The 12,989-nt window shown below is 41.7% G+C and overlaps 1 protein-coding gene across 1 annotated transcript in view; it reads left to right on the forward strand.

The window, feature by feature from the left end:
• Positions 1-10,248, forward strand: part of MNS1 (meiosis specific nuclear structural 1) — a 216,791-nt gene extending 206,543 nt beyond the window's left edge. Inside the window, exon 16 of the mRNA XM_032481122.1 lies at positions 9,789-10,248. Coding sequence (XP_032337013.1) covers positions 9,789-9,833 — 45 coding nt within the window. The 3' untranslated portion in view covers positions 9,834-10,248. The remainder of the gene's footprint in view (positions 1-9,788) is intronic.
• Positions 10,249-12,989: the final 2,741 nt, after the last annotated feature.

Consider the following 12,989-nt stretch of genomic DNA (forward strand, 5'->3'; position numbering starts at 1 on the left):
TCTCCTTCTGCAGAGGCTTCCTCTTGGGCAAGAGCCTAAGACAACCCCAGGCTGACTTCCTCCACGTTACCCACCCAGCTCTGGTCCATGGGAAACATCACAACTCTTGTTGTAAAAGACTCTAAAAGGGCAGTGACTTCCCAGCTACAGCACCAGTCACTTCCTCTTAAGCCCTCATCTCTTAGATTTTTCAAGTATAATTCTGACACCCGTTTTCCATGTCCTCCAGACTGCAGGGAACAGAACTTAAGCTCATTCCGTGGTTTCCCTAAGTTCCTCTTTCTTGTCTTGCAGTGAAGGAGAAGCAGCCAGAACCTCAGGCTCATCCCACCATGTATGGTATAATCATACTTACAAATTAATATAAAATTCTATGTACATCTATTAAAATGTTACAATAAAAATTAAATAAGATAAGGCATTTTAAAGAGCCAAGCATGATGCTGGGAAGATAGCAAGTATTGAATGAATGTTAGCTATTATTGTTAAAAATTAGTTTTCCTGAAGGGTTATCTATATGATTGTTAAGAAACAGAAAAAAGAGTCATTTTTTAAAAAGCCTAACTAGGTACACACCAGTAAATCAATTTCTTTTATTAAAATAGATGTAGTTAGAAATGTGAAGGGCTATTCCCTGTGAGAGATTTTATATATATAAAATCTGTGTTATACATGTTTACAACAAAGATGACATGACATAGTTAAATGCGATCAGGACATCTGAAGAGGCAAATAAAGTTTTACCAAAACATCAACCACTATGAAAGAAAAACCCAACATACATAGCACAAGACACATGTTAAAAATGATTCAGATTTTAAAATTAAACGGGGCAGCACAGTCAGAGCAATTTTGGTGCCATCTAAATGCTTTTTGGTAAATGAGGTGGGATATAAATGAAATAAATTACAATAACTCTTGCAGATCACACAATCCACACAGTAGAGGCAATTTGTTGGGACATTAAAATGGCCGAAATGATCAAATTTGCTGTGTTAGTGTTATTTTGGGCATCCAGACTTAGTCAGAGGTATTCATGCAATCCATATTCAGGCCTTCATTTGTTCAAAAAAAAATGCACCTACCATATGCAAACCGTTTTCCTGTGATGGATATAAAGAACTATGACACAGTAATTGACCTTAAAGCAGGAACTGTCTAGTTGGAGAAGGTAAACAAAGCACGCTGTCTTTCAATTTAGAAATTCTGTGGCAAACTAAGCCAGCTAGGTAGTGTGTTAGGCACCTGTCATTAGGAGAAACATTTGCTGTTATTGTCAAATTCTATATATTTTCAAATTCAAGGTATCAATTTTCAAATTTGTTGTCAGGTAGTAAAAGATGTGTAAGGTAAAAAATTATTCAAACAATACAAAATGTTTGTTTTTAAATACATATATTTGTTATAATGTGCATTTCTTACATACCAGGACACATGAAATGCCCTAATCTCCAAAGACAATAGTTTTTACTTCATTAGCTTATTATTTCACTTCCTTCTTCAATTTACCTCTACCTCCATGGCATGCAAGATGCAGAATTCGGTAGGTATAGTCTAAGCCATAATACTTGGCCAGATGTCATTCCCTGTTCTCTTTACAGAATTTCTGCAGTATTTTCTGTAATTGTTTTTTTTTTTCCTATGACATAATCTATCTTCCGTTTTTTTGTTTGTTTGTTTCCCAGTAGGGATCTAAAAATCCTTACTTCAGCAGCTTCTAATCTGCCACTGAATTCTTCCCAGATCCATGATTTAACATCTGTGTTCAATATTCTCATCTTCCAGCGAGGAACAGAGCTCAGCTTAACTTGCTTCTTTAAACCTGAGAGAGCAACACACAGACACACACACACACACAACCCCCAAAACTCATCAGCTTCCTGATTTGAGATATTTATAATATAGCTTCATTATTTTGACCTGAATTCTCTGGACGTCAAACTCACCTATATTCAAATTTAAGGGCAAAAACATCCCAAAGATAAAATAGAAATTCCTTTTGGATTACTCAACCTCTGTTTCTCCTGATGCAGACGATTGAGTTGACATTACATTTTACACGATGAAAAGTGATACCTTTGGCTAGCAATTAGCTTTTTATATAACTATGAGATATTGTAGCCTAAAGAGAATATAGATTTGTTAATGATTCTTTTTAGTGTTACATTTAAAATAACTTTAAAATTGGGTCATAATGAGTGATTCTTGAAAAATCCCCAGTTATTTTAATGCCCTAGCTTTAAATAATCCTGAAACACAATGGCTTCATCTTGAAAATCTGACAACCAAATTGATACTAATTAAAGCAATGTGTGCAATTTTCCTAGGGCTCTAAAACAGAATGGAATTTGAAACTCAGTAACAAACTCAAATAACTGTCACAAAATTAGATGATTAGAAGATTTTAAAAGAAGCACGTATGTAATACAGTAGACAGTAGGTAGCTTTACAAAGTACCAAATGGAATGTAATTTATGTGAATTTTTAGAAAGATATACCTTAGTGCATTTAGCAGAGCTGAGGTTTGTATGGACTTGACCCTGAGGTTTACTGGGGCCTGAATCCAGGATGGGCAGGAGGAGGAACAGATCCACTTATAGGTTGGGTCATGGGGCAGCAAACTAGTGTTCAAACGGCAAATTCCTCACTGATTCAGACGAACATTGAAATGTGGTCCACTCCAGGGGGCAAGGGTATAGGAAGTAGAAAATAATTAAGTCAGGAGAGGTAGTGGCTTTTGGTTTCAGGAGCAGAAGTCTAACATAGCCTTGGTTTATGAAGCACAGGATTCAGCACCCCAAGAGCAGGTAGCTGGGTCCCATCCACATGGATTTGTTTCAGTGCCCCTGTTCCAAAGGGGAACTTGAATCCTGGACAGTTAACTGAGGCAGAAATCTGGTCAAATGCCCTGGAAAAACACGGAGGGATGAGCAGAGGCTGGGGCCCTGGGGCATCTGAGAAGCCAGGATGCACGAAACACAGGCTTAAAGCAGTAAGACTAATCCCATACTCCAACGACTCCGGTTTGAATCTGATAAACAATTGCTCATTACGAACACAGAAAAAAGCAATGGCTGCAAGATGGTGTTTCGGAAGCTGGTGAGACTGACTGTCAGGTTGAAGGTACTGGCGCCTTCAAAAGAGCAGAGCCTGAGAAGGCAGAAGCCAATAAAAGCTCAGTCCTCAAGAAGTGATTCATGATATAGAAAGGATGGAAACCCAAAAGGAACGGTTTGTACTTGGATACATTCAAGGATGCTGCTTAATTAATACACCAGTTAGGGCACCAGAGCCTCCTTGAGGATACTTCGGGAGAATTTTTTTAAACACAAAATGTTACGAGAGCTAATAGAAGCACCTCTATTGGGCCAAGTGCCTTTCGTAAATTATCTATAATACTCTCAACAACAGCCCAGGCAGTGAGGCATATTGCTATTTTACAGGTGGGAAATGAAGACTCAGAGAGTTACAGTACAGCATCCCCAGCCACTCAGCTAATAAGGTGCTGAACTGGGTCTAGTTCCAGAAAGCATTGAGAACAAATAAGCTTAAATTATGAAATAAAGTATATACAGTTACTACCAGTTAGCTCAAAAAAATTCATTTATATGAATAGTTAAGCCTACATGATTATACAAATAGCAAAATGAAATGAAATACAGCCTTCGCTACTGTGACATTATAACGCTAACCGGTCCTTTCTCATTCAGATGTTAGTGAAATCTTTAGATAAAGTCTACCCTTCTCCATCTGCACCTTGGTTTCTTAGTGTCTGCCTTTTTAACTCTCCCAATTGGTCTACAGGTGTATTACCCCAGTTCCTAAACTAATCCTAAGTGAAATAGAACTCGTGTTTAAAATCTGCTAGTATTCAAATTCCAAGTCAAATTTCCCTGTCTTTGGGTCATGCTCATGGAGTCTCCTTCCAGCTCCCAGTATCAACTAACACCTGACATGAGCTAACATCTGATGATAGGAAAAACTAAGGAATGAGGTGATATTATTCTCTAGGGTAATAAAAAGTTAGAAGAAAATTACCACTGACCTTTAACAATGATAAAGATGCTATGGATGCCATACTACATTTATTCACAAAGAAGTTTCAATGTCAAGGAACATTTTAATGTTAGACACTCAGTACAGGAGTTGTAATACGGAAATTTGTGCATCAGATAAAGAAGGCTTCAATATTAAGATACCACCGATTTCCAAGCAAAATAGTATCAGATGTGTCAATAAACAACAAGCATATATTGGGCGTCTGAAAGGAAGAGGAGAGTCGAGGTTAGGGGTGACAGGGGAGTGTCTGTCTCTGATGCAGGAAAGAGAAAAAAGGGAAGTTGCAGCATCGGCCATAATCTGACTGGAGAAGCAACTCATGTCAGAGCAGGGCAGATTCCAGGTCCCAGAAAAATGCTGCTGAAATGAAATATCTTTTTGTCAGTCCATGCTACCAGCTCCCCTCCCTCCCAACTCCAATCAAATGTCCTGGCGGGCTGCCCTCCACTCACCTGGCCCCAGTGATGGTTCCAGAGCTGGGGATGAGACCCAAGCCAGGCAGGAGAGTTTAGCCAACTGAACAGTTAGGAGGAACAGTGTCCACACAAGACTGCTGTCGCTTAGAACACCCGCTGTGAATGTGGGGCATTCCAAAAACTACCCTCAGTTTTTCTAATTTGCTAGAGGGACTCAGAATGCACTGAAAGCTGCTACACTCACAGTTACAGGTTATTACAGGGACTAAAATCAGCAGAGTCTAGGACAGGTCCAAATACAGAGCTCCTGGGCGTCCTTCTCACAGGAGGCCATGCACTGTGTTAACTCCTTTTGGCCACGGTGTTTGACAATAAGCATGGCCAGCCAGGGAAGCTCACCCCAATCTTTGATGCATAGAGTTTATCCTGGGGCTCCATCACAAACTGCCTGCATGGCTGACCTTCACTCTCCAGCTCCTTTTGGAGACTGGGCTGATATCTTCAATCTCTAGTCCCTTCCAGAGGCAAAACTGATAACCACATGGGCCAAAGCCCTCATCATAAATCACGTTTCTAGATTGATAACTCCTGGGCCAAAGCCCCCGGGCCAAGATACTCCAATCAGGCAGATCATTCCAAGCACCTGGGATCACCTCCCTGTAGTTGAGGGCAAAGGCCAGACCCCTGTTTGGGTAGTGTTAACTCTTTACTGCATACCAGGCCGATTGGAATTCTTCCTCAGGAACTTTCTTTTTGGAAATGACTGCCTTGGTCAGGATCCCTAGAAGCAGAGCTTGAGAAAGGATTCCTGTGTAAGTGATTCACTAAAGGAGTATTCTCAACAGAAAGCTACCAGGAAGCTGGAGAAGACGCTAGGCAAAGAAATGGTTTCAGCTGAAGCCTAGCCACGGTCTAGGTGCTTCGATGCTGATTGCACCTCGGAACAGACCCACCCTGAGAAGAGGCTTTGCACCTCCTTATCAGTCAGCTATTGGCTTTGGGCCACTATCACCATGGGGGAGTAGCGGGTATCATTTTGCAGGCATGACTGGATGAGTCAGCAACTCATGGCCCAAGGCAATTCTGGCGACTTGGGTGCAGCTGTGAGCCAGTATCAATCAGCCACACTGGCAGCAGCTCAAGGATAGATGTGCTGACCTGAAAAGGGGGGTATGGGCCACCAAGAGCACTGACTGTAGTCCACACCTTGCCCTGCTCAGATCAGCTTGCCCGTCACCGTGAGTTCACCCGACCCAGACACAGCTTCTCTGGCGTTCTGGTGCTCACAACCCTGGGGGAAGTTGCAAAAGGAAGGTCAAGGAGACAGACTTCAGCCCTCTGCTGCTATGCATCACAAAGCCAGATCCTCATCATCCCCCTCCTCTTTTGCTCATTCCAGATTCCCCTCCCCACTGGCGAGCATTTCCACTGATCCAGGTTAGCCTGGTGCAGTAACTCGGACCCTCATAGTGAACAGGGTCAAGGCCCTTCTCAGACTATGGTGGCTGTTTCCATCTATTTACAGTTACAATCAGGCAGGGGAATACTGAGAGATGGCACAGCAGATCAGCTGAACACCACACCCATTTCTCCCTGCTCCTTTATCGATCAACGGTTCTACCTCTTCATAGCGATGAGGTCACTACCCCTGTCAGTGTGGTCATTACTTTCTTTGCCTACCAGCTGCTGTGGAGAGACAAGGATGACAGAGTGACCAGGGAGCTTTAAGGTTAGAGGGACTGTATGTTCCTTGGCGGAAGGACCAACCCCCTTGGGAATTCAGAACTCTCAACCCACAGATCCTAAAGCTGCAAGGGCAAGAAGACAAATTCTCCAAGTGGGTCACTGGGAGTGATGCTGAGTGGGGATAGTACTATTTCTACCCCTTAGTTCCTGAACCTATGTGTTCTAACTACCTGAGACATAGCGCCATGTAATAACCATCACTTTGAAATGTATAAAACATTCTAAAGAATAGTGCTCCTTTCTCACCCAGGAGTCATTTCTCAGCTAGCACCTCAGAAAAAGCTTCAAAAAGCCATTCCAGCACATTATCAAGCTGTCAGCTCCTGGGTTGGGCTGTATGTGGGAGGACCAGTGGGGTTCTATATTCATACACTGGTTGTCTCATCTCCTTTTCCATTTGGTGGGTCCTTTGTTCTACGGAGACATTATGTGGGATATGTTAATAAATCAAAGTCTGTGAGCCCTCAAAGAGTACAGTTAGATTAGGTTCTATGAACAAGAAAGACACACCCAAACACAGAACAATCATAGCTAGAATGAACTTTTGCTCTTTCAAACATGGACGTTATCTCATGTAATCAACTTACCATCAAATGATTGCACGTGAGACCAAACGGTCTTCTCAACGGAGTGTCAGTGCTCCTCTCAACCCAAGCAAAACCGAGCACTGGCTCCTCAGCTCCGTACCACGCTCTGTGGTCATGACTGAAGCCAACGGCATCCTTCTTCTCCTGCTCAGACTTTCAACAGCTGTGACCCAGAATATCTTCAACATGTGTATTTAGAAAAGTGACTCAATCTACATTACCATTTTTATAAATGAAGAATTCTAAATTTATCTAAAGCATCAAGGTGCATTAAGACCATTTCCTTACTTACCAAAGGCTTCTAATCTCTTTCCACTTTAAGTTAGTTCTACCTTTGAATGTTGTTCGCTCGACAAAATGGAAGGAAAATTGGAGTTACAGAGCCCTATCTTCTTTAGTAAATATTGCTTAACTTGTCTCCAACAGTTAAAGTGTGTCATTTCAGTTATTTTAATCCAATCATCTAAACATCTTAAAAGAAACTGGCAGAAGGAGCACTTTTCATGTCTTTAGCACTTCTTATCCATTAGAATGCCAGCCTTTGGTCTTAAAGATTCATGCCACATTTGGTTGTTTGTCTTTGAATTATGTAATACTCCCTCTATTATTTTTAGATTATTTTAAAGCCTGAGCTTATCACAAAGCTCCCCATATAGCTAATTTTGTTTCTTTATATGCTGGTTATCTCACTTTCCCAATGAAATAATTAAGGATTGCATAGTGATAATTTTATATTTATAAGAATCTCTCATATGTTTTGAACCACATTCCTTATAGATATTCTAGCCCTAGTATTCATAACTCAATTTTCTGTACTTAAAGCAAAAGAAATGTTTGACATTGACAATCCCATTTTCAGCTGCAAAGCCAGCGGAACTGGAGAGGACATGGTCTCTCTCTTCAGAGATTCCAATCTCACATTATCCTCAGTCTTTGCTAGTCAGATTTAAGTCCAGGGTTATATATCCCATTGTTACATCACCTACCAAATAAGAGAAGAATTTTTCCTTAGCGCTGGCATGTATCTTCAGAAATCTCTTTCTTTTCATAACAGTCCACAAAAAAGTCCAAACTTAAGTCATTTTAACCACTATCATTAATTTGATTTGGTGGTTTTCTTTCTCCTTTTCACATAAAATCATTCCCCTCCCTCCAAATCTTGTCCTGTTTAAAATTGTGTAATATTTTCTGGAGAATAAATTCTTTGTTCCAGAAGTTCTGTAACATTCTCTAATCAAACACTATCAAACCCCAAACTGATTTAAATGCTCTGGAAGTTCAGAGGTGGGACAAACTGGGAATAGCAATGGCTTTGTAAGTCAAGGATGGGTCATGGCCCATCTCTGCCTGAGGTGGAATGAGGATGTAGTTCAAGAAAACAAGAAGAACTGGAAACACTCAATGTGTTTAGAAGACAAATGAACTAGTTTATCTGGAAGATTAGAGAATGAAGCGTGAGAGTTAAATCTGGAATGGAAATGTGGAGAATTTACATGCCAACCTAAGAATTAGGATATTACCCAGGAGTTAAAAGGAAGTGCTAGATGGTGTTTAGGAAGTGAATCGATGTCATTAAAGCTTCGTTTTGGGAAGATTTGTGATGGCATGAAGCAGAACTATTAGAAGGAGGATTAATGACAGTAAAGAAATTTTGAAGTTATTCAAGTATGAGGGAATACCACCTCTTACTGATGTTAACAAAAACAGAAAGAACGCTTGGATGGGAAACCCATTTGAAAACACAGGGCTTGTTTGGCTGTTCCTAAAAAGGTTAAACATAGAATTACCACCTGACCCAGCAATTCTACCCCCACGTATATATTCAAGAGAATTGGAAACAGGTGTTCAAACAAAAACTTGTACAAACATGTTCATAGTAGCATTATTCATAATAACCAAAAAGTGGAACCAACTCAGATGTTCAAATAATGAATGGATAAACAAAATGTGGTCTACTTATACAGTGGAATATTATTTGGCAAGTAAAAGGGATGAAGTACTGATACAAACATGTATCATGGATGAACCTTGAAGACATTATGCTAAGTAAAATAAGCCACACACAAAAAGGACCAGGATCACATGATTATATGTATTTGAAATATCCAGACTAAGCAAATCCATAGAGACCAACAGCAAACTAGTGGCTTCCAGGGACTGGAGTAAGAGGGTGATGGGGAGTGACTATTTAACAGGTTCAAGGTTTCTTTTCAGGATGATGAAAATGTTCTGTAACTGGTGGTAACAGTTGCACATCATTGTGATACTTAATTCTACTAAGTTGTATATTTTTAAATGGTTAAAAGTCAATTTTATGTTATGTATATTTTACTACCAAAAAAATTAAAAAAAAAAAAAGGCTTGCTAACTGATTGGAAATGTTAGGGGAAAAGGATGAGTCCTGATACTGTCATCTGAAGTATGGTTGCTTGTGATACTGATGGCACCATTAATTGAAAAAAAATTAATTAGGGGGCAAGAGAGGAGGTCATGGGGGTCAACACTAGGTTTTCTTTAGCTGGCTTGTTTTATGTGGGTGGTTAATCCGATACCCAATAACACACCATGAAGGTGGTGCTGACGCCTACCAATATCATGGAGGAGGAGGCTCCCACCTAAATGCTTCACTTACTGCCTCACCCACTATCAAGGCCACACCATCTAGATCCCCCTTCATGGAAAGAGTCTGTAACTCCAGCTGCTAGAGGTGCTGTCAGCAGGCAGCCTTTAGCTGTCAGCACTTACGGGATCTGCCTCAGCTACAGACAGTGCCTGGCCCAAGGTCATGCCCTTTCCAGGGCTGCTCACAGCCATGACTTGTTAACAAGGGGGTACAAAGGCCCTGCCATTTGGGCCCAATACAGGAAACGTCTGATGACTACTTTAGCTCCAGAACTCCTCCATGGGTTCTGTCAAGACTATCAAGACAGCTCAATGTCTCCCTCTGCCTAACCCTCCTCCTCTTCCCTCCCTTCCACAGGTACTGATCACAGTGGCACTTCCTAATGACCATCCTGCATCTTGAACTCCAACTCAGTGTGCTTCCCAGAAAGCCTAACCTGCAATAACCAGTGCCAGGAGTGGTCTAAGAAAAACAAGTGAGATGGGGGTTTAGAGTTAGTTCATTCACTACCTGCTTGGTAATGAGGATGCCATCACTGAGAGTAAATGAAGCAAAGACAGCCTCTGGCAGCAGGGAGCTGTGCAATGGTCCAAATTTCCACTAGTGGTGAGCTGGGAAGGCAGACCAGGAGAAAGAAATACCCTAGCTGGTTTGCTGTATTAGACATCTGAGAAATATGGATACAACAGTAACTACTAGGACAATGGAATTCCACAGCTAATGCTAAACTGCATTGATGCTCTAGCAAAAGATAAAAGGCTGAGAGCAATTAAAACACAATTGAGAGTCAAGTGGAAAACCAGGGGCCCCTTAGCAGCATATAAAGTGGCTCTCATTTCCTGCAGCAGGAGGGCAGAGAAAACCTGGGACCAGGCCCAGAACTTAATTATTAAAGTAGGTACTTTCCAAAAAAGTTCAACTTTCAAATAGGACAGGTCAAAAAACTATCTGAGGAAGAAATGGACCTTAACACTTGGAGTGGGGAAGTTTCAGCTGATACCCTTGAAAATATTCTCAGATTTCCTGAAAGCCATCAGCCTGCAGAAAGAGCCCAACCCTCCCTATTCAGAGCTACCAAGCCTCTCTTGCTTTAAGAAAATGCAGATTTCTCTCTCCTGCAAGACAATATGTGCTCCTCTAAGGATCTTTAAGGTAGGTAGTTGGGGGAGGATTCTGGTGGGGATCACAGCAAACCCCAGCTGGGGACCTCAGCAAGTCCCAGCTGGGGACATGTTGGGACTAATAAGGACAGAAAGGAAACACAGGAGCGAGCCAGCATGTGCTGGAAAGAGCTGGGGAAGTATACATGGGACCATATCCTGGAGTGCTTGACTAAGAGGATTAGAACAAAAGATTGTAAAAGGGGTTATTTATTAAATCCTAAAGTATGGAGTTTAACAATACAGCAAGGGTCCCCAGAGAGAGCGTGAACTCACTAAATGGATAGCACATAGAAGCATGGAAAAAATGACGGTCCAGTATAAAAGAGGTCAAAACACCAGAATCCCTGCAGCAGATGGAAAAAAGGATTGAAAGGCACAAGGGTAGATACACTGTACCAAACAAAAAACAAATTCCCCCAAATGGTTATGTTCAATGCGAAGACCTGAAGGATACACAAGTTACCAAGACCATAAAGGGATGTGCTGGTGAGAGGAAGACAGGCATCACTTGAAAACTTCAGTGTTGGTTCTGTTTTGCATGCCTGGGCTCTTGATAGGAGAGACAATTAGAGTGCCAGGCTTACTCACGGAAATAGGGATGGTAAGGCCCCACAATGATAGAGGCCAGGTGGTAGTGTCTAATGATCAGAAGCTAGGTTGATGCAATTATTACGGTGAATGGCAAGTTCAGACTGGCATCCAAGAGGAACTGACCCACAGAGTTATGGGGATGGTTAGTACAAAACAGATGGACAAAACCAAATGCACTATTCAACTTGTACCATCAGAAGAAATCAAGGATGACTTAATTAGGAGGCCGAGGACAGTTCTCCCAACAAAACCTCATGACCTTTTGCCCAGTTTTCAAAATTGAACCAGTGTTTTGGACCCAGAGGGTGCAGCTCCCTGTAACAGCAGACCAAACGTACACGGTAAAGCCTTTTCCCTAATGGGCCCTATGGCCATTTACAGATATATATGCACTGGGGAAAGGGAACTGCCCAAATATTTCAGGGACTACTGGATATCACTTTAAGGCAGCATCCTAAAGAATAGTGCCCCTTTCTCACATGGGAGTCATGTTCAAAAACAGCAGAGGTGCCACCTGAGGATGACAGGCATCTGGACTGAGACAAGCTGCAATGATGGGGGCTGTAGTTCATCTTGCTAACATTCCCCTTCTTAGTTTTCCCCAGCAGGAGAAGCCTGTCAGAATCCTAGAGGAGCCTCTTTCCAGTCATATTTTAAGAAGTAGATTTGGGCCATGCAGAGGGTATATAGAGAGGGACACAAAAATGTGACACTAAGACCCCCGTTTAGAGAAGGACTTTGCTGCTCAGTCACTGGCTTTTGTGGACCCAGCTCTTAGCCCCTTCCAGAATTTCCTTAGCTGCAGTAAGGTCTCTCACCCCAGGTCACAACCCTTCCCGATGGCACGCATTCAATGACTGATCGCTACTAAGATACAAGGCCCCAACATTTCCACCCCAAATAAGACAGCTCTGACAATTAGCTCTGGCGCTGTGCATGGCATTGGCCAAAGTGTCCTCAGTCCTGCATTACAGTTTGGTTTTTCTCTCTACCTGCTTCTTTTCTTTCCCCTTCAGGTATTAATCCCAAGGGTATTCTGTAATAAACATTTTTCACTCTAACTCAGAGTTTGCATCCTGGAGGACCCAACCTGCAGCACCTACCTTCTCCCAATCAAATGGAAGAGTACAGATATTTTACTGAGATGAGTGCTAAGTGGTTGGTGGGAGTAGAAAATGGGGCATTGGGTCCTGGTCTTTGAAATTTACTCTTTTTCCACATGAGGCTTCACCCTCTAGATCTTTAGGTAGTAGTTAGAAGCTCCCCATCCCAGCCGTCCGCCCCACTATGAAAATTTCCCTATCTTTAAACCACTCTATTTCCATCTGTACATTCTGCAGTGTTTGCCTCTCCATTTCTTTGGAGTCTGCCACCTGTCCTTATAGAACTCAACTCCTAACCCCTTCTTGGGACCTGATACACACCTACTACATGCACAAAATCTACTTTGCATCACCCTTATGGGACTTAAGGGGAAGCAGAACCAAAGGAAATAGGAAGCTCATGCTATCTGCTTGCCATGAGTAAAACATCCTTTATCTCTGACACAGCTTCCCAGAAACTTTCAGGCTAACTTTCAACATGCAAGTAGGGTTCAATCTCAGATCCTTCACTGCTCTTAACAGTTTTGTCCCATGAAAAGTTGGGAAAAGAACAGGTGTAGAAAGTTTCCACTCTATCCGTGGCTGGGATTCTCCCCAGTAATCATAATCAAACAACCAACAACTTTGAAGTTTAATTTTCTTTAACACATCTGTCCACACAAAAGATTTCTATTTCTCTTATTGGTATAACTTCGATTTTA

Source organism: Camelus ferus, chromosome 6, assembly GCF_009834535.1.
Source record: "Camelus ferus isolate YT-003-E chromosome 6, BCGSAC_Cfer_1.0, whole genome shotgun sequence".
Taxonomy (NCBI): domain Eukaryota; kingdom Metazoa; phylum Chordata; class Mammalia; order Artiodactyla; family Camelidae; genus Camelus; species Camelus ferus.